The 21,199-nt window shown below is 41.4% G+C and overlaps 2 protein-coding genes across 6 annotated transcripts in view; both read left to right on the forward strand.

Moving 5' to 3' along the window:
* The window catches only part of FKBP5 (FKBP prolyl isomerase 5), a 32,957-nt gene extending 17,647 nt beyond the window's left edge, over positions 1–15,310 (forward strand). For 2 of the 4 annotated variants that reach the window (XR_014512564.1, XR_014512565.1), the window contains 5 exons: positions 1,488–1,571; positions 2,059–2,244; positions 5,124–5,363; positions 6,712–8,987; positions 9,050–15,310. Coding sequence is in view for 2 of the 4 variants with exons in the window: in XM_083445798.1 (XP_083301924.1) it covers positions 1,488–1,571; positions 2,059–2,244; positions 5,124–5,363; positions 6,712–6,816 (615 nt within the window). In the remaining 2 variants the exon portion in view is untranslated. Of the gene's footprint in view, positions 1–1,487; positions 1,572–2,058; positions 2,245–5,123; positions 5,364–6,711 lie in introns of all 4 variants that reach the window. The other 2 variants (XM_083445798.1, XM_083445799.1) reach the window with 1 other exon arrangement.
* Positions 15,311–16,380: 1,070 nt separating this feature from the next.
* The window catches only part of TULP1 (TUB like protein 1), a 38,628-nt gene continuing 33,809 nt past the window's right edge, over positions 16,381–21,199 (forward strand). For both annotated transcript variants that reach the window (XM_083445772.1, XM_083445774.1), the window contains exon 1: positions 16,381–16,464. The gene's annotated coding sequence lies outside the window, so the exon portion shown is untranslated. The remainder of the gene's footprint in view (positions 16,465–21,199) is intronic.

The raw sequence follows: 21,199 nt of genomic DNA on the forward strand, positions 1-21,199 counted from the left end.
GAATTAAGACGATACCTCTCTCTTTGCCTTCTCCAACTAACATTCAATTTAAATGTAATGGACCTGAGAATCTGTTCATGTTGCTGAGAAGGAGAGGGGAATCAAGTCAGTCCTGAGTGTCATCTCACTATTTTTCCAATCCCCTCCAAGAGTCTCTTACAGCTGTAGGTAGAAGCCCTGCTGCACAGAGCTATTGAAGATGATGGGTGGTGGGGAGGGGAGGGGAGGGGAGAAACAGCAGGAAGAGGCAAGCAGGAAGCCCCGCTTGCCACCTCTTACTTCACCCACCATCACTCTGTGATCCTGCACAAGACACTCTTCATTGAACACTCATCCTGGTTTGTAGGGAGGTTAGATGACATTGACTATTTATTGAGTACGCATTCTGATTTGTTTGTGAGGAGGATAAACAATGTCGCATCAAACAAAAGTAATCACACACTTTCCAGTGCATGTTCCTGTCGCTTTTGGAGGGTTTATTGTACAAGAGCTCCAAAGCAAACTTATTTTTCTGGAATGTGATTGAATCCCACCTGAAAATAACAAGTCTGGAAGCATCATTACAGAGGTTTGGGAAAATGGCAAGAAGAGGTTCAGGAGACTCGCCTTTGAGGTGAAGTTGCTCATTAGTTGGAGAAGAGTGGGAAAGAGGAATTACCTTAATTTATAGAAAACTTGGCACATGCCCCCAACACATTCAGAGCACTAAACATGCCTGGTTTGTTTCTGTTATTACAGATATTGTGCAATTCTGCTAAATCAGAATTGTGCAAAACTAAAACATTGTTTTAAGACTAAAACAATTGCTGTTTAATCCTGTAAGCTTGCTGGGGGAAAAAAGAGATTGAGAGGAGGGACAAAAAAACTCACCCAGGATATTTTCTACTGATCTCTGCCCAGTGGTCTGCATGACAAGCAGCAAAATAGCAATGAATATAGTGAGTGAAACCCTCACATGCCAAATGTGTGAAGAATAAATGGATTGGAACAACCCATTTGCAAGACATAGCCTTAATTTCAGTGCCATAAATATTTAGTTACTCTGAAACTTGCTCTTAATTTCTAAAGCCAGGTGTAGCTTACCTAGTACCCTCTATAGCTTGATGGTAGAGCATGTGCTTTCTGTGCAGAAGACCCCAGATTCAGTCCCCAACTGGGAGAGACTCCTGTTGGAATCCGGAGAGCCACTGCCTGTCAGTGTTGGTAATACTGAGTTAAATGGACACAATGACCTGACCCAGGATAAGGGAGCTTCCTGGGTTACCCTTTGTGTATAGTAATATCCTCTATTCCTTCCTACCCACTGATCCCATTGCTAACACTACTGCATTACGTGAAATAAGTAATGTCAAGTAATGTCAAAGTTGGAAATAGTGAGATTCTGTGTAGTTTACCATGTCTCGGGGTCTGAAGACAATTTCTAAGAAAGAAGCAGGGTTTGTTGTCCTTATAATTACCTAATTATTGCTATACATGTTTGCTTTCAGGCCAAAGAATCCTGGGAGATGGACACCAAAGAGAAATTAGAGCAGGCTGGCATCGTCAAAGAGAAAGGGACTGTGTACTTCAAGGTCTGTGTCAACATAGTGTCTAGAAATAGTAGCATCAATAATTGGAATTTCTTCTGATAAATGCCCTGTAGTTTAATTGCCAGTGATGACATTTCGGAAGCACTGTGGTTCTCAAGCAACCCTAATGATGCCTCTTTTCCACCTCAGCTTCTCATTCCAAAGGTGGCGTTGCCTGTAAGCTGGACTGACGCTGGGAGTGGAGATGGCATGAGATATATTGGCGGTGGTTTGGAGGGTTTCTGAAATATTCTTTCTAGGCACTTGGTAGTCTTGGCAGAATGTGACAGCACCCAGACTATACGACACTACTGCTTGCTAATACTCTCCTGACTTCCACACTTTTAGTTCCCATTGCTGGTGCACCTAGCCCTTCTGTATTGCTTCCTCCTTCTCATTCTGTTGCTGTTCAAATTATAACAAATTTCATAGTCAAATATATTTCACATTCATTACCATTCATAATCTGATCTTCTTTACCCCATGCTAGGAAGGCAAGTACCTACAGGCAATGATTCAATACGGGAAGATTGTATCCTGGTTAGAAATGGAATATGGCTTATCAGAAAGGGAATCTAAAGCTTCAGAATCGTTGTTGCTGGCAGCCTTCCTCAACCTCGCCATGTGCAATTTGAAGTTGCGGGAGTATATGAAAGCTATTGAGTATTGCAATAAGGTAAAGAGACATTTGGCCATGTGGGGTTTGGGGGGCCATTGGTGGTGGGTGGTAGTCATATCCTGCCCTATATCTCTTTCAAACAACCTTTGACCCTGATTCTTTTAACATATTAGAGACAGATGCCAAAATATCTTTTAAAAAGCTTGAAAAGGCAATGAACTACTATCTGATAGATTTAGAAATAGACCTTACTTTATAAATACTCCTGTGCTGATGGATTGTTGTGGCCATTGCCTGCAGAATACAACAGTTCTGTGGCATCTTGGAAGCAAAGTGCAAATATATGCAAAGAGTTAAGTTTAACAAATCCATTAGATGTTTAGTCCCTGTACTGTAACGTTTACACTGAGAGGAATGATTTCACATTATGGCTGTGATTCTGTACCCACTTACCTGAGAGCAAGCCACATTGAACTCGGTGACATTTATTTGTTTGTTTGTTGACATTTGTAAAAAAAAAAATGAGTGAAAGAAAGCACAAAGCAAAGGCAAATAAAAATGTAAAAAAAGACAGGACATGTATAGGATTTCACTGTGAATATTCTGACTGCTCTGCGATTTGTTACAGGAGTAGGGCTGTCCTTTCTAGAATGTCCCTTTTGACTACAGAGAACATGAGTAGTAAACTGAGTTGGAAAGAACTGCATATGATCCTTAATGTATATGATTCTTTAACTGAACACAATGCAGGCAACAACCATTTTGTGCATGTTCAAAGCATGCACGACCATGCACACGTGCGTCTCTGCAAACCCGGAAATGGTAGGGAAAGCAGGCGGGGTGGGCTTATGCACCCCGACGTAGCATGCAATGACACAACCCCTGCACAAATTGGGGGTTGCTGTTGCAAGAACTTTCTTAGGCAACACCTTCAGGTGTACATGGAATACATGAACTATGACAGCATCTCAAGGCAAATTTTTAGGGGTGCCATGAAATAGGGGCCTTTTCAGTTTTAATGTCAGTCACATAATAGCTACAATTTCCATAAGTTTATTCTTTAATACTGTCGTGTTGCTACGGCAGGGTTTATCTGCATTGCATACTGTTTTCCATCAGTTAAGTATTATTTTAGAACACTCTGGGTTTGGCTAGAAGTCTGCAGAATGGAACTGCTATTATGTGCTTTAGGTCTCTGAATGCAGCACACAGCTAGAATGAAGTGTTAAAAAATGAGCCAGAACATTTAAATTAGTAAAATAATTATGCAAACGTAAGGCATGTGCTTACGGGTACAACTATAAATATCTGGGGTTTGTGAGTCATCATCTAAACATTGCCTGTAAGCTCTCTTTTGGGCCTCTGTTTGGAAGCTTTAAGCATAATATCCGTTTGCATTTAGTCACTGTATCATATTACTCTTTTTTGAATGTTCTATTTGTAGTTGAAGATGACTTGTCATCTACAACATACACATTTCCAACTAGTTTTGGAGACAAATCCATTTTGTAGATCAGTGGAGAGATTTCCACCATTTTAGTGCCAGGATGTTTGAGAAAATTACCTTGTTGGGTTTAAAATTCTATGCTTGATTCAATAATATTGAAGCTCTTATTTTTACATATGTAACTGAGGCACCATAGAAACATCTGATAAAAACATCTGGCATCTGGATTTGGATTTTTGATTAAGAAGTTCAAATGCCAAAATTTCAGGGTATGCAGCAGATATATAGTATGTGAGGTTTAATTGTTACTTCACTATTTTTTTTAAAAAACAGCTTTTGTTACTAAGGTCAATAAATAAGCTGTATGTCTAGAAACTGAGCTTTGTCATTTTGATATATCCAGTGTGGCTCCCAAGATTATTATGTACAAGCACTTCAGCATGCATTGACCATTTCCCCTGCCCCTTCTGCAGCTCTGCCCCCACATGGTATGCCATTCGGCTGCAGGTTTTTTTAGGGATAAAGTGCTGTATGTGGTGGTGGAGTAATTCTCTCTCCCCCACACTCACATGTGCGCATAGAAATGCATTCTGTGCATGCACAGTAATCTTTGGATGACACCAGTTGGTCATATAAGAGACATTAAAATAAAAGGATGTGCCTTGTACTGCTTGCATTTTAAGGGTTGAAGTCATTTTTCTAGAATATTACCTATTCCTGTGTCAGTGACTCATGTCCTTGCTCTTGAGCACTTAAAAGCCCTCTTTTTCACTGGACTTGGCAGAATCAGGCTTTTCTAGAAAACCATGTGACTGGGGAAAAAATTTTCCTCTTTTATTTTCCATAAATGGAGGTTGAGAATCTAGGTTATCCTGCCTCTATAAGGCAGGCCTGGTCACAGCTGTATGATTCTATATGCGGTTGTTGTTGTTTTTCTATTGTTGTCAACCTTAATTAAAACAAAAGCTGTAATAACACCTCAGCACAGGACTTTATGTCCAGCATACATACTCAGTTTTTAAAAAAAAATAATAATAATTATTTTTTGAAGTTGTGTTTTCTACAGATCAGTTTCATTTGTTCTGAGACGTTAGTGTTACGTGCACTGTTGGGTTGGAAAGAAAAGAGGAGGAGGGTGCATGGGGTGGGCAATGCTTCTATTCTTCTACTTAGTGTATGTGTGGGATTTTGAGTCAGTGTCACTTGTGTGGGTTCTCTTTCTATTCGCTTGTTATATTTCCTTGGTGGTGAGAGAGGTTGGGGTGGCCTAGAGTGTGTGGTTGGTTGTCTTGGGTTGGCTGTAGTGAGGTTTATGTGTGTGAGGGGGTGGGTTTTTGGGGTCAGGTTAGGCATGTTGAGCAGACATCCTCAGTTGACACATTTTCTTTCTGTCACACATCCTCTTCTTGAGTCCCGTTTTCCTCATTCTTGTTGTCTCTGTCTGTGGAATCATTTTAGCTATGTTAAATGTGCGAATGTATGTTTGCAGGCATTAGCACTGGACCAGCTCAACGAAAAGGGCTTGTACAGAAGAGGAGAAGCACGACTACTCATGAATGAATTTGAATTGGCAAAGTGTGACTTTGAGAGAGTGCTAGAAGTGAATCCACAAAACAAGGCAGCCAGGTCACAAATCACTGTGTGTCAGAAGAAGACAAAGGAGCACAATGAACGTGACCGAAAAATATATGCCAACATGTTCAAGAAATTCGCAGAGAGAGATGCAAAGGTTTGCACCATGCCAATATGGCCTCCTTCCAACCTCTGTCCAACTTTAACTGTGCCAAAATACTGAGGGGGGTGTGGTATATAATTATACAGAAATATTAACAATGCATTGGGTGGCATTCCACAGAGCTTTACTTGGCATAGACCCAGTGAAATTAATGGACCTGACTTAGTCATGTTCATTAATTTCAGTGTATCTACTCTGAATAAAACTTAGTGGAATACCACCCAGTATAGTTTCCACAGGTGGTGGTGGTGGATTCTTAGAATTCTCTTCTTGGGGGGGAAATTAAGGTGATTTGACAGCACATGGAGGAGGTGGCTCAGAGTCTCAGAGACATCTTCCAGCATCCCACCACAGAGGGGTTTCCCCCCCCCTTTGTTTACGGAGGGGTATTCAGTCCTATGATGAATGCTCATTTGGGGCACAAAAATGGCACAATTGAGGAGACACTCAAGTCAGATTGTAGACACTCAGCCGTGAGGCCATAGTTGAATAATTTTCAGATTACCAATTCTGGTAGGTAGCCGTGTTGGTCTGACGCAGTCAAAATAAATAAGAAAATTAAAAAATTGTCCAGTAACACCTTAGAGACCAACTAAGTTTGTCTCTAAGGTGCTACTGGACAATTTTTAAATTTATTTCAGATTACCGTTCAGTGGCACCTTAACTATATAGCTCATCCAGGCTAATAGGCTTTGAAATTCTCTATTCCTTATAGAGGTGCATGTGTGAAGCTTCTGAATCACAACCAACATCTATATGCATACAATATTTTAAGCTCCAGATGCATTTTCATTTTGTGACAAACGATTTTTATAATCTGAAAGTTTTCCAGAAACCCTTACAACTGCTAGCAAAGACTAATAATGAAATGAATGCATTCATCATATTCCTTTTCTTATCTCTAACAGTAGAGGTAGTTCTTTCTGTTCACCTCTGTGTATCAGAGATGGCTTCAGATAAAATCTAGAATGTTTTGTAAGCATTGAGGATTCACCTGCTTCTACCATTTCACAGTTCATCATACACTCAGAGAGGGGTTTAGGTAACAGGCAGTTTACAGAGGCATATCTTCCAATCCCTTTCTACATTCATGTTGCAACTTCAGAGGTTGTTAGAGTTGTAGGTACCTGAAACATTCATTTCCCATGTTGAGTTTCATGTGCCCAACTTCATTTACAGCAATTAATGGAATGGTATTTCTAAAATACTGCTAGGAAGCAATTCTCTTTGCATTATTTTTTTTGAGCTTAAAAGTTCTGAGAATCTTTGAATTTATGCTTTAAGAACTTCTGTTTTTACCTCTTCACTAATCTCCACATTGTGTGTTTGCTGTTGGTTACAGGAGGAGGCCAGTAAACCCCCCGGAGAGGGAGAAGAAAAGTCTTGCTCTGAAATTGGGCTTAAGGAGACAGTGACGGAAGGTGAAGAAGCAGAGGGCCACGTATGATTGTGCAGCAGAAAGACAATCCTTCTGAATTCTGCCTGCATTCAAACAGGTTTCTGAAGAACTCAGAATTCAACAGTGTTTATTGTAAAGGTTGTTACAGTAGGCGTTATTGTGGAAGCAAAAAGCCTATTCAGCAGCTTCACAAGAAACTATAAAATCACAGCCACTGCTGTGAGCATTCTCGGCAGTGGAACATGAGCAGAGCGACAGTATGGGACCACTCCATGTGGAACAAATGGTTTTAAAACACACACACACACACACACACACACACACACACACAGAGTCTTGGTTATAGAAGATTTTTACTGAGGTGGCTCAAAGAGAACTCAATCAGTTTGCATCAGTTCTAAAGGCAGTGACCAGGGTTCTATAAAATGAGTTAGCATTTAGGAGCTGTCAGCTGTATAATTTTGGCATTGCATTTGGTGTACTGTAGTAGCACCACATGGGTGTATGTTGTCTGTCTTAAACAAAAGCAAAACAAAAGATGCAAGTGCTACCAACGCAAGGCATCCCTCTGGCCCTACTAGAACCATGTGGAAAGCAGTTTATGGCTTTGAAAGCCAGACTCCTGGGATCTTTTTCAGTCTGTCTTATATTTCCAATGGGTTTCTGTAGCACAAACTGGTTTCTCAGGGAGCTGAGGAGTCCAAATCACACTATTATTTTTAAATGATTGTTTGCTGGAAAGGTCCCTGACCCACGGATGACTGAGCGTGCCACCTTCAAGGCAAGAGTATCTTTTCTATCCCCACCCAATAAACTGCTGCAGGTAGAATGAAAGGTGCACCTGGACTGAGTCAGGAACCCCCTTCCCCCCACAACACCAGTTGCGTGAGGGCACATCTATAGTCAAGTACTGTAGCCTGATTCCTTTTATGGATTTGTCTTGCAGATTTGCGGGAAAGGTATGCAGTGATAGACTTGGATTATGTGTTCAGTCCTTTTTTAGGGGCTTTCCAGATACCTTTCCTGAGATTATAATACAGCGAGTAATGAAGATATTAAGAAAATTACATTTCCTTTCAGGAAATTATTGCCATTAATCCTATTAGCAATCCAGTTTTGTTTTCCCATCACATTATAAGCATCTTAAGAAACAAAAATAATATTTTGGTTTTAAAATTCTTTGCTTGCTCTATCTCAAATTCTTACTTGGATTTCTCCCCAGAAGCTGTGCCACTGTCTTGTTTTTGTTTGCTTTACAAAGTGAAGAGGGTCCATTCTGCATCCAACCAATGGGTTTTTCCGAAATGATTTTAGCTTAAAGCAGCAAATGTTCACTGCAGATGAAGTATCAGAGTCATGTCAATCTTCATTGTTTCTCAAAACACATAACAGCACTGAAATGCAACTCCTAGAGAAAGATAATTGTACTCAAGTCCCACTGAAATTATGATGATTTTAAGTGCAAAAAAAGTGTTTCTGAGTTTGGGTCAGCAAGTTTACTGATCTGTAACGGAATGCAAACAAATCCACAGCATATACTGCTATAGCACCAGTACAGACTAGGGCATTTTGCTTTCCTATATACAAGAAAGACAACACTGCTATGTTTTTAAACAAACTTTTTTTAAAAAATGCTCTAATTTTTAAAAAGGGAATTAACAAATGTTTAACATCTTTTCCTGTTAGCATCTGTTTTAAAAATGCATTTTCTTTTTTCCTATCTCTTCCTGGTCCTGCTGGAAGCATAGTTTTCTCCATCTCTCCTTTCTACTTCACTGTTTGGTTGTTTAAACGAGCTAAAACCTTATTCGTAACTTATTCAAATAAAACCAGCTACAGTATGGTGCCATTTCTCCTGGTGACATGAGGATGTCCCTAAACAGTCTTTGAACAGGGGAAAAAGGCAGGTGTTCTCTTCTGGTGGAGTTCAGCACTTGAAATTTGTGTGGTGGTTTCCTGCTGGTTATTCTGTCAACTTTAAAGGAAACTAAAACTCAGTCAACAGCCAATCCTTACCTGTAAATTGTTGTACATCTCTCTACGTAGTGAAAGTGGCTGAGCACTTTTCCATACCCAGATTTTGTTGTAGATTCATTTAGGCAGCCATGTTGGTCTGATGCAGTAGAAATGTATAAAAATAATAAAAATAAAAATAATTTAAAAATTGTCCAGTAGCACCTTAGAGACCAACTAAGTTTGTTCTTGGTATGAGTTTAAGTGTGCATGCACACTTCTTCAGATACACTGAAACAGAAGTCACTAGACTTCACTATATATAAAGGTCTGGTGACTTCTGTTTCAGTGTATCTGAAGAAGTGTGCATGCACACAATAGCTCATACTAAGAACAAACTTAGTTGGTCTCTAAGGTACTACTGGACAATTTTTTTATTATTTTTATTATTACCCTTTTACAAATTTTGTAGGTTTAGGATAGTGTGAGATGAAGGGATAAAATCGTACTAAACATTCACATAATAGCAATTTGGCCGCATGACATAATGCTTATAGAACAGTTTGCTGTATACCAAGTGTTTTGCATTTCTATACCAAATCTTAAGCTTAAACTCTGCTTACATGAACCAAATTGGCATAACAGGGAGCAAGTTCTTCAAGACTGCATGTCATCATTTTCATTTTTGTTTTCTATGATATTTACGTAAGCCACGTGGCTTATTGTGAAAGTCTTAAACTCGCCCATAAAAAACTAGAAAGAAAATAAAATCTGCCCTGGGGGTGGGCTCTCAGTATGGGGTTTTTTCCCAGATGTTGGTGATTTGCAGTGCTAGGAAGAGAGACCAAATTGGTAGCCTTGACCTTTTGCTCCTGACAAAATTTATCTGCCTCCAGTGATAAAACTGACTTAGTCCTCCATATGTTCTTGCTACAAATGCAAGAAAGGGCAAACAACTCAGCACAGTTTTTTGTTTGTTTGTTTTTAAAATGTGAAATGATACCAGGCACACATTTTATGTAGTTATAATTTCAGTTTTGCTATGACCATACAGGAAAGACTTTTCATCTAAAAGAGACCTGGCTTTGGTCCATAAAGGCCCCTCCCTAGTAGGCAGCAGCAGTAGAAGCTACTATGTTATGTCCTCCAAAGATAGAATTTCAGAATAAGGAGAATGATGGCCATGTAGTATTCAAAATATGTTCCAAGTTTTGTAGAGTTCCATACTGTATTTTAAGTTCACTTTTGCACTCTTCTAAAACCTATGGCTGGGACAAGGTAGTCACTAAGCACAATCCTAACCATATCTACTCAGATGTTAGTCCTGTTAGATTCAGTGGGACTTATTCCCAGGTGAATGATGTTAGGATTACAGCCCTAGTTTATCAATCTCTGCCAGAATTCATTGTAACCTTTCCCCCATTTTCTCTTGTGGCTGTGTCATGTGGTGAGCATTCCATAATTTCCTCAAGCAACCCTTTTCTTGGCTTAACTAATTCTTCCTCTTCTCACTACATCTTTGCTCAGTTACTCTTGTTTATCATCAAATTGCCCACTAATCATAGAACTTTGCTGAGGATGCCTGACAATTTTATGTCTTGTGCCTGCTGTGGTTTGGAAACTTGAACCTCTAAAGGTGGATGTTCAAGCAATTTCCTGTTTTGCAATCCTGTAGACCTGTAGACTATTTTTAGTTTTATATCTGTTGGAACATCAAGATAACTGCATCTACCTCAGTATTAAGTGGCTATCATTTTGTTCTTGAACATAGCCATTTGATGTTCATTTCCATGCTCTAAACTAAATTGGCTCTTTTCTAAAATTCTATTCCACGCTGAACTGGAACCTCTGTTGTATTGTTCCAAGCTGTTTGCACTAGCCCAAACTCTGTAGTACCTAGATTAGGTTATGCTAAGGATACTCTTATAAAAGAAAAAGAAGTGACTTCTAAGCCCTCGTTGGTATTTGGCATTGAAGTGGTAATTTTTTTTCTTCATCAGAAAGAAAGGACCACACCCTATTATTAATAGCTGAATGCTTGTTGTGGGGTGACTCTAATTATCCTGTGCTATCAGAGGGTGGTGGCTCTCCTTGGCAGTAGGTTACTCCAAAAACCACCTTTTACCTGTTAGAATCGTCTGTTGAGAAGAAAAAAGCAGAATCAGTAGCAGACCACTTGCTAAAATGACTTCTATATGTGCCAAAACATTGCTGACCATGCACTGCCTTTTCTATTTTCTATGCTCCCTCTCTAGTTCTTGTGCCTGTATGGGGTGACTAACCAACTCAGGTGGCCTTTTTACTCTGCTAAGTCATAATTATGTATTCATTGTATCTGTGTTGTAACAGCGGACTAAAAAATCCAGCCAGCTTCAAAATTTCACACCCACCATTCACAATATATTATTCTACTCAATGTCCACTTCAGATCCATCTGAAGTATAGGCAATGCCAAATACTCAGATTCTTAATACTGTCTTATTTGAGACACTTTTTCCTCTTTCTCTTTTGATCCAGAGCCATTTGTCCTGGCATCATGAAAACCTAGACATTTTGTAAATTTCACCGGTTTCCTCAAAGTCTTAATTCAACAGCCAGAATTAGTAACAAATTTAGCTTGACTCACTACCCCCTCTTGCTATTTTGTTTCGCTGCCATGATGCTCACACCCAGGGATACATAAATTTTGTGTGGTTACCACTGAGCCTGCCTGTTGCCCACTTGGGGTCAGGCTTGTGCCTGCAATAATGATGGACTTGGTTTTCTGAGGCACTCAGAAGGAGTAAAAACTGTTTCTGAGCACTTCTGAACTCTAGTGTGACTTCAGAGATAAACACCTTCAGCACTCTGTCCCTTGGTGTCTGCAACTGCTAAGGTTAAAAGTTATGGGTAGGATTCAGCCCATGAAATCTGTCAGCAGAAGCCCATCCTAGTGTAGCAGGCCTTTCCCACTCTCCTCCCCTGTGCCTCCCCAAATTGGCTTTAGGGGCAGGTCAGGAGAACCCTCAGAACAGTGTATGGAGAGAAGGGGGTGAATTGTTCATGCTTGGAATGATCTGCTTAGCATTGCATTGAATTCCTCCCTTTGCTTGCCACAGGCAAGTTCATTTGTGGACCCATAACTGTGTTGCTATTTGCTGTGGTGTAAAATTTTGGATGCAACACAATTCCCCCAAGTCAGCAAAGTTTCTGCATTCTGCATGGAATTTCTTTTCCAGCTAGAATGACCTTGCAGTGCCTAATTAAGAAATCAGTACCTGAAAGAACAAGTAGGTTGGTAATCATCCCAGTGGGTTAACTGTGTCTTGCACCTTAATAGTTTGAAAGTTTTTCTTCAAATAAAACACAAAAAACAGAAGATGACAAGACACAGCTGTATTAATGTATTCTTGGTAGCTGGGAAATGAAGCACTGTAGCCAGCTACTTTACCAGAGGTCTCATGTTACAAGGATAGTATACAAGGGATTTCTGACCCTCTGTTAACTTTCTGGACCACTACATATCCTGAAAACTTTGGAATAGGGAGAGCCAAGTTACGTAGAAGGTTTAAAAGGGTGGGTTAAATGGATGCACAGATGGTGTGAATTAGCTAGAATAACTAGCTAGAAATTTCCATGATCATAGATAAGGTGCCTCTAAATTAACAGATGTTGGAGAAAAAAGAACAGAGAAAAGTCATCACTGTCATGCCATGCCTGTGATCCTTCCAGCAGTATCTACCTGGTCACTATGGGGAATAGAAATAAATGAATTTAATCCTTTAAGGCAATTTTCATATCCTTGTGAATTGAGGTCTCTACTAAGCTTTGCTTTGCTTTGCATATATAAAAATGTGCTTCCTGCCCAGGATTCTGTGTGTTGTGTTGTACAGATCGAGCTTCTCTTGTCCGCTCTATTGAGAATCAGAAAGCCCACTCCAAGCATGTGTGCAGCAGAGAATTGTGCTCAGAGAGGAGCAACACTCAGAGAAACTATGTTGTGTACTCTGAAAATTATTTAAGGATTCAGAATTCATACTTGTGAGCAGGGCTAGCCCACCTTTTTGCCTGAGGTGGAACATCAAGAACCCACACCCCCAAAAAGTTGAGGTGCATACACTAGGCAGGCAGGTTATTTTGGCATTTGAGGCAGAAAATCCCACAAATTTTTTATCTGCTGGAATAAAATGGCAACTTTTGCAACACCCAGAAACTTCTGCCTGAGGCAGCCACTGCACTTTGCTTAATCGTTGGTGGCATGTGAGACCATTTTATTCATTCATTCATTCATTCATTCATTCATTCATTCATATACAAGGTTAATGCAAGTGTTGGGGAAACTGTATAAAGCAACCATCTTAATTACTAAGGGGGAAGGTGTCCATCCCCTCCCAGCTCATATGCAACTGGTGTTTTAGTAACATAATGCACAGAACAAACTATAGGAGTTGAAGGTGTGGGTCTTTTTGGAGGGGGTACAGTTTAATAGAGAGTTAGAATTACGCCCATGCAACCCTTACAGATTGGGTCTCTGGTATGCAAAGAGCTATGATACAGAGCCTGCAGGCCTTGTGTGCTGTTTCTCCCCAAAGTACTATGAACTTTAATACCAGGAAATAAAGCTGCATGCTTGGCACCCAAAGAGACAGCACAGAACTATGGAAGCTGTTGGCAGGAGCAGTTAGCTGCCATAGTACTTGCCCAGGGGAAATGGTTAGTTGCTCCTTGTGAATAGGTAAATATCAAACTACAGGACGGGTGTAAAAAATACACAGGTGGTTGCATGAGTGCAGTGGGCATATGTGTTGGGAAGCCAGGTTGTCTGCACATGCGATAGTGTTCTGATGTGTTGTATTTGTACTACTACTAATTTACCGCACTTTAAATTTAGGCATCTCGCACAACCCTGGTCCAGCCTCTCTTTACTAGGCCACATTGGTTTTCACCCCCCACAGTGAAATAGCACATGCTACTTTTTAATGCAGCTTTTCTAACCTGAATGCTTATCTCCCCATCAAGGGGGGAAATAACATGAAGTGGCCTTGTAAGAGAGAGGCGACTGAGAATTTCAATTACCATTTACAGGGGAAAAATCAGAGCTAGCCACCTACCTCTCCAGGCCAGAGACTCTGTACCTCCCTTCTTCAGGAGAATAAATGCCTTGCTCTTGATACAAGGGCAGGGCTACTAAATAGCATTTTACAAGTTGCTTTCAGTCCAGCTTCAGCACTTTAGAGGAACAGAGGAAGGGAAAGATACCTTATTCTGAAGTGTCCTCAAAGCCTGTTGCAAATGCAACAGAAGCCCAGACACCATGGCCTTAAGGTGAAATTCATTCACTGTCTTTTCTCTCTTCATTCAGACCTTTCCTGAAGCTACAGGTTTTTCAGAGTCCATTTATTTCTCACCAATTGGATTTGAGGTATTGCTACTCAGGCAGACATCTGAATCCTCTCTCTTCCATGCTGCTGGAGGCAAAATAAGTCTATAGCCACAAGTGATATCTATTTCCTCTTTTTCAGTAACTGGAACAAAGGAGCACAGCTGCAGCATTAAATCTGTGGAAGGGTTCAGTTTTCATGCATTTTGAGGGTGAAGGCATATAACATTTTTAGAGTGGAGAGGCCATATTCAATTTAAACATATATTTTCCTCTTTGGGGCAAATGTTTAAAAACCAGTTCCATAAAACCGCAGTGTTAGATTTGAAGCAAAGAAAAGCCAGCTGCGTTGTGCAGATTGGCAAGTGCCGGTGGCCTGATCATTGCACATATGTGCACATCAGTCCTCACAGCAGTTTTGCATCTTTCTTGCATGTTTACATTTTTAATAAGTTGAGGAAGAATGACTAAATGTATATGTGCCACTTTAAAATAAACATGCATAGTGTACCTGAAGCAGAATGAGAGGGTCAAAACTCTATTTCTTATATATACTTGGAGTCCAGTAATATTGCATATCCCTGTGTAATGCGCACATAATAGCTAGAAACTAGAAGTCATTCAGTAAAAAAGGAAAAAAAAACCACCTGTTTCCGGCTTTCACGCACCTTTATTTTCTTTTCTGCACAGTGAAAAAGAGTCATAAACAAGCTCTCTCTGCCAATTGGGCATCACGTAAAATAATTGTGTTCTGATGTACACATACATCAGATGCTGTTCCGAATCTCATTGCTGGCATTGCCTGTTTTGTTTTCTTTCCAGTACCAGGGTCTAGTTATTAGAAGAAAATGCCTCCAGTGCAATTTTAAGTGGCAAAGGGTGGTGTGGCAGAACTACCGTATGCCTCTCACTAAAACATAGCACAGCAATGTAATACAGTTTCTAATGTGGCACGACTCTGCTGAGTGGAAGGTAATGAATGAGAACAATTTTTATTAAATGGAGTAGAGAGGCAATTACATACTGCTTAAGATCGCACACTGCTGGGGTGGGGCAGAGGTGGGTTGTCCCAAGGGTGTCCTCATGGTCTTTATATCCTTGGAGAGTGGGGCCTTCTTAGAACACCTCTTACAGAAACTTAAAGCACTTATCAGTGTTGGGGAAACTGTTTTACCCCTACTTGTGTCAAAAACATGAAATAAAAATAAAATCTGACCTTTTTTTCCACCATATTGTGGTTTGCTGTTTTCCGTATTTCTTTTCTACACTTGTAATAAGAAGCTACTGACTTGAAGTAACTACATTCTGCATACACGTGAAATTATGCATACACATGAGTGTCTGGAGGCGGTTGGAGGATTGAATCCTGACAAGACAGAAGTACTGTTCTTGGGAGATGGGGCGGGTGGGTGTGGGGGACTCCCTGGTCTTGAATGGGGCAACTGTGCCCCTGAAGGACCAGGTGCGCAGCCTGGGAGTCATTCTGGACTCACAGCTGTCCATGGAGGCACAGGTCAAATCTGTATCCAGGGCAGCTGTTTACCAGCTCCATCTGGTACGTAGGCTGAGAGCCTATCTGCCTGCGGACTGTCTCGCCAGAGTGGTGCATGCTCTGGTTATCTCCCGCTTGGATTACTGCAACGCACTCTATGTGGGGCTACCTTTGAAGGTGATCTGGAAACTACACCTAATCCAGAATGTGGCAGCTAGACTGGTGATTGGGAGTGGCCACCGAGACCACATAACACCAGTCCTGAAAGACCTACATTGGCTCCCAGTACATTTCTGGGCACAATCCAAAGTGTTGGTGCTGACCTTTAAAGCCCTAAACGGCCTCGGTCCAGTATACCTGAAGGAGCATCTCCACCCCTATCGTTCTGCCCGGACACTGAGGTCCATCGTTGAGGGCCTTCTGGCAGTTCCCTCACTGCGAGAAGCCAAGTTACAAGGAACCAGGCAGAGGGCCTTCTCGGTAGTGGCGCCTGCCCTGTGGAATGCCCTCCCATCAGATGTCAAAGAAATAAACAACTATCCGACTTTTAGAAGACATCTGAAGGCAGCCCTGTTTAGGGAAGTTTTTAATACTGGATGAATCATTGTATTTTAATATTCTGCTTGAAGCCGCCCAGAGTGACTGGGGAAACCCAGCCAGATGGGCAGGCTATAAATATTATTATTATTATTAATTATTATTATTACACTCTGTGCTGTAGAGTGGAGAGTACTGCACGATCAATATACAGCAGGATCCTATGAATGTTTGGAAGTCCCACTGAGTTAAATTTCTTATTATTTACAACAGCCGATGTAACAAAAAAAAGAAGTCGATGGAATAAACTGCTACAACACATAGGAATAAGCATGTGAGGACTCACTGGACACAGGTAACAATATCGTTATGAGTGTAAATGTCACATTGTAGAGATGATTATTTCAAGAAGAAGGGAGATTCTGGCTGCCAAGTTGGGGTTATAGTAGAGTCTGGAGCCCTTCTAGTTCAAGTTGCCAAACTATGTCCATTGTGTAAATAGGCAATCACAGATCATATGCCACAGACAGAGCTTTTATATAGTGATGCCTTTCAATTATGTCCGTTGTCAAGTGCACAGTAATCAAATACGATCCAGCCTACTGGCCACCCAATTCCCTTTGGGCTGTACTCTCGAAACAGCTCATGCCCAAGGTGATGGAAGAGCAGCACTGGTCCACAGAATCCTCTTGCACTTGAAGTGGGTTTCCATGGCATTACATTGAGATTCATTGCAAAACCAACATTGCCTGCAGTATTTAGAAATAGATCTGGTTTCAGTCCTGCATTACAATACAAACAAGAGAGGTAGATGTTTGTGTATGAGAGACAGACTGACAGAGAGAATGCATCATTAAGGCATTCACAGCCCATTAGCTAGATAGAGAAAAACTGTTGCTGTGCCAGTCAAGACTGTGAGATCTTTTATTAGATTCCCTTTTTTGAAAAAAGCAACTGCCATTCAAATGTGCTCAGCACTGAAAATGAAGTAAATGGATACTGCAAATTCATGATGTGGTTCTTGTCGCCTTGGAAAGCACAACCCCAATGTCACCTTCTCCCTTTGCACAATCCTGTTAGACATCTTCCCCTGCATTATATCCAGCCGCCATAAAACAGGATTTGGGGGATATTTTCTCAACATCAAAAGCAGGAATATGGTATGCAAGAGTCTGTGTGCTGCAGTGCAAAGAGTGGTCCCTTTCTTGAATGGTCCCCCAAACTAAGGACTCAGCCTCTAAAGATTAAGGGGGGGGGATGTATATGGAATAGTCAAGCCATGGTGTGGCAGGAGAGGAATTGTTTTGCTAATCTACGCAGCTATAGTTACTCAACAGTGTGGGAATGAATCACATTTTCTAGCTGCATGCCTAAGGCATTGCTTCTGCTAATAGACACATTAGTCTGATGTAGGTATGCGGAACCTTTGACCCTTTGGGTGTTGCTGAGCTACAATTTCCATCCTTGGCCATTGACCATGCTTGCTGGGACTGGTGGAAATTGTGGTTCAACAACATCTGGAAAGTAAAAATTTCCGTATACCTGGTCTAAGGTCCCATGGTGTGGTTTGAAGATAGTTAAATTTCTATACCAGCCTTTTCCCAAAGATCACAGGGTGGTTTGCAATATAAAAACACAAAAATATATAACAGGATAACAAACAAAAATCGTAAACATCCCCCCCCCCCCCAGTTTCAAAGGCCATAGATTGTTTAAATAGCCAAAGGCCTGGGAGAAATGACACCTGAAGATAGGTAACAAAGGTGTCAGGTGAGTCTACCTGGGCAGAATATTCCACAAGCAGGGAGCCACTGCAAAAAAAGGCCTGTTCTTGTGCTGCCGCCCTCCAGATGTCTCATGGAGGAGGCACACAAAGAAGGGTCTCACGTGATGATCACAGGCCCCAGGTTGGTTCATATGGGGAGAGGTATTCTCCCCATATGAGAGGTACTCCTTGAGGTATTGTGATCTGGAGTCACTTAAGATATATGTGGAAACCAAAGGGAACCAGACCTGGCTGCACTGTCAATGGAGCTTCCTAGTGCTCAAGTAGGTGTGTGAAGGAAGTGTCTACCCGAAACATTAAGGCAGCACGTGGGCAAAGTTCAGAATGAAATTGTAAGTATAACATTGATCTAAGCTGGAAGGACAGAAAACGACTGCCCTGCCATTGTTCAGAAGGGACTTTGGTTCTTCAGCTTTCCCCCCTCACCTCTGCCCACACACCACCAAATTCCTTGTAGGCAGCTAAAGTTGATGGTAGTAAACTGCCACCTAGTGGGATAAAGATGCAACTATTTGTGAAAAAAGACCAAAAACTGGCTGCCTTAAATTAATTCCATGGAAGGAGAGAAGTTGGAAGATGCACATAACTATATCTCGGCATCTTCACCAAGATCCAGAGGGAGGTGATGAGAACAAGGCTGTGAATCACAGTTGTGATAAATGGTTCGGGCAGATGGGGCACTGCTCCACCAATCTCCGTCTGCTAGTTCTGTGCCCAGATTTCTTCTAAAGCTTGAGAGTGTGTAGTGATCAGGTGGGATTGCTATGAGGAATTATAGCAAATATAGAGTAAGCCTTCTATGTCAGCAATGAAAGCATTGCGTTGACTGGGTTTAAACTATTTTGATATGATTCTTGATCAATCCACACCTGTGCATCCCTGTTCCATTTCTCTTTCTTCACAAGTCACGTACACAGCCCAGTTGCTTCACTAGGCAGGCTCCTGGGTCATCAAAGACAGTGGGCAGCTTCTTTGATGTAGCTTTGATGGAACATCTTAGGATGTTAATCTTAGGGCCATGAAACAGATCTCACATAAAGGTGATAATGATCGCTGTCCTCCTGGCAATCCTCCTTATCATGTATATTGCTTGTTTATCACCTCCGGGGTTGCCAAATGTACTCCTTTGTAGTTCTGTTCTTTGTTTACCCCGTGCTTAATTAGTTTTGGTAGTTTAACTTTCTCCCCATGTGGGCTTGTTGAAATGCTTAGAAGAAAACTGATTGGTTCTTTCGAACACTCTGTAAAAAGTTCTTTTGTGAATAAAACGACCTGGGCCGAGGGGCTGGAGACAGCCAGAGATTATTATACGCACCCTTCCTAGAGTCTTGCTGGTTCAAGCCTCTGTGTGTATTCTTATTAATCAGAGTTCAATCCTCCATTTGAGAACACCTCAGGAGTGGAGTGGCACTCTGTATATGGTTAGATTCCAACTCCCAACAGCCCCAGCCATCATGGCCCAAGTCGAGGATTATGAGAGCTGCGGTTCAGCAACATCTAGAAGGCCACAAGTTCCACAACCCTGACCCAAAAAATCCTGGGAATAGTAGTTTGGGGATATGGCTGGGAGGGCGGGCTATCACACCCCCACACATTCCCTCACAAAGCTCCATCATGGACTTGCCTTGGGAGAAGTGACTCTGAAACTAGTTTTACTCTGGTATCTATCTATCCTAGAATGATAGAGTTTGAAACCGTTTGTTTTCAGTAACAAGCACTGTGATATCTATCCCACTGATAGGAAATACATATATATTTTTGTCATAAACTTTCTCGCTGTACTAGGTTAACTATGGATATGTTCACATTTTCACCCTAGAGTGTACTGGTTAGCCCCCTCCCCCCCGTTGTGCTTTGAAACCCCTCTCCTTAAAATGTGTCGGAATCTCTGTTCGACCGAGCCACACCTCCAGTCGAGTCTCCAGAATCTCCTCCGACGGTGATTAACGACCTAAGCCTTTGATGAGGCTTCAGGCACGTCCCCATTACTCAGGGTATCCAAACAGCAGCAGAAGGAGCCAAAATATGTGCTACATCGCTACGTTTTATTGCTAACTACGCAGGACAGAAAAGAATATGCATCTGCTCTCTGTGAAAGGCAGAGAACAACTGGAACAAAGAAACAGGAAACCAGTAACATCAACATCCGTCTCCCGTCCCCTGTGAGACTTCCAACAGTCTGGAATGTAAACAGAGTCTTGTGACTCCAAGCACTGCACAGTGGCATAACAGAAACCTAACAAAATGTTGGTGAACTACGGGGTTCTTTATTGCTCTGATTCATTTCAATATGTGTTCATGCCAGGGGGCTTTTATAGGGCGGTACTCTTCTTAGCCCATTTGTAGTTCTCCAATTCCAACAAAACACTTCTTTCTTTGAAACAGTTTCATGCTTCTTGCACACACACACCTTTTGGAAGACTTGGTGGGTGGGGTTTTACCAGAGCTCTTCCTCCATCTGCAGTCAAATTATCCAGTGATGCTGGAGGTTGAGGGAATTCCACTGTAAGGAGCAACTTTCTCTTGTCTGGTTGAGTCATCTGGCTTTATGATGCACTGACTCCATGCCTGACATGCTGTCATCTGGATTGTGTGAGAGCTGATGTGTGGAAGATCTGGCCTTCATAGCACAGAGTTAGGCAATGTTTTCCAAATCCTGTGAACCGGAATGGAAAAAACCTTGTTGGCATTAGATAAATAACACACAGCAGTATTTAGCATTTGACAGCTGACAGTTTTTTGAGATTTCATAAGAGAACCTTATGAAAATAAGGAGATGTCAAGTCTGATGCATTTGAACTATAAGGTACAAATTCCATTTGCAAAATATGAAATTGGCATTCTGTGTTTCTCGTTTATAATTTGGGAGAAAATGGCAATTTGGGGGAGTATTAATACTTGTGAATGTTTGTTTCGGCTCTATCCATCATCTTCAAAACTGGGGTAAGCTTGTTGAGTGGAGAGTCTGTTTATTACCTAGCTATTCTAGAGCAGCAGGTCAGGATGGAGTTAATGTGTCAGAAAGTTGCAGCACACTGTACAGCCCTTGTTGGTCAGACTGCATCTCTCCTAAGGCGATCAGGGCTGAAATCTTGCACTGGAGAGGCTGAGCGCAGCTCTGCTGAAGCTCTCAGAATAGCTCCCCTAATCTCCAGATGGAGCCACTTCAGCAGAAATGCTTCATCACATAAAGTACACTCTCACCATCACTGAAGAGTCTAAAACAGAGATTTGAAAAGAATGGAGGGAAAGGTTCTAGTCTTCCTTGGGAAGAGAGCCTAGCAAGCAGATTTCCTTTTCAGTT

Source organism: Podarcis tiliguerta (assembly GCF_965153285.1).
Source record: "Podarcis tiliguerta genome assembly, chromosome: 6".
In the NCBI taxonomy this organism is placed as follows: domain Eukaryota; kingdom Metazoa; phylum Chordata; class Lepidosauria; order Squamata; family Lacertidae; genus Podarcis; species Podarcis tiliguerta.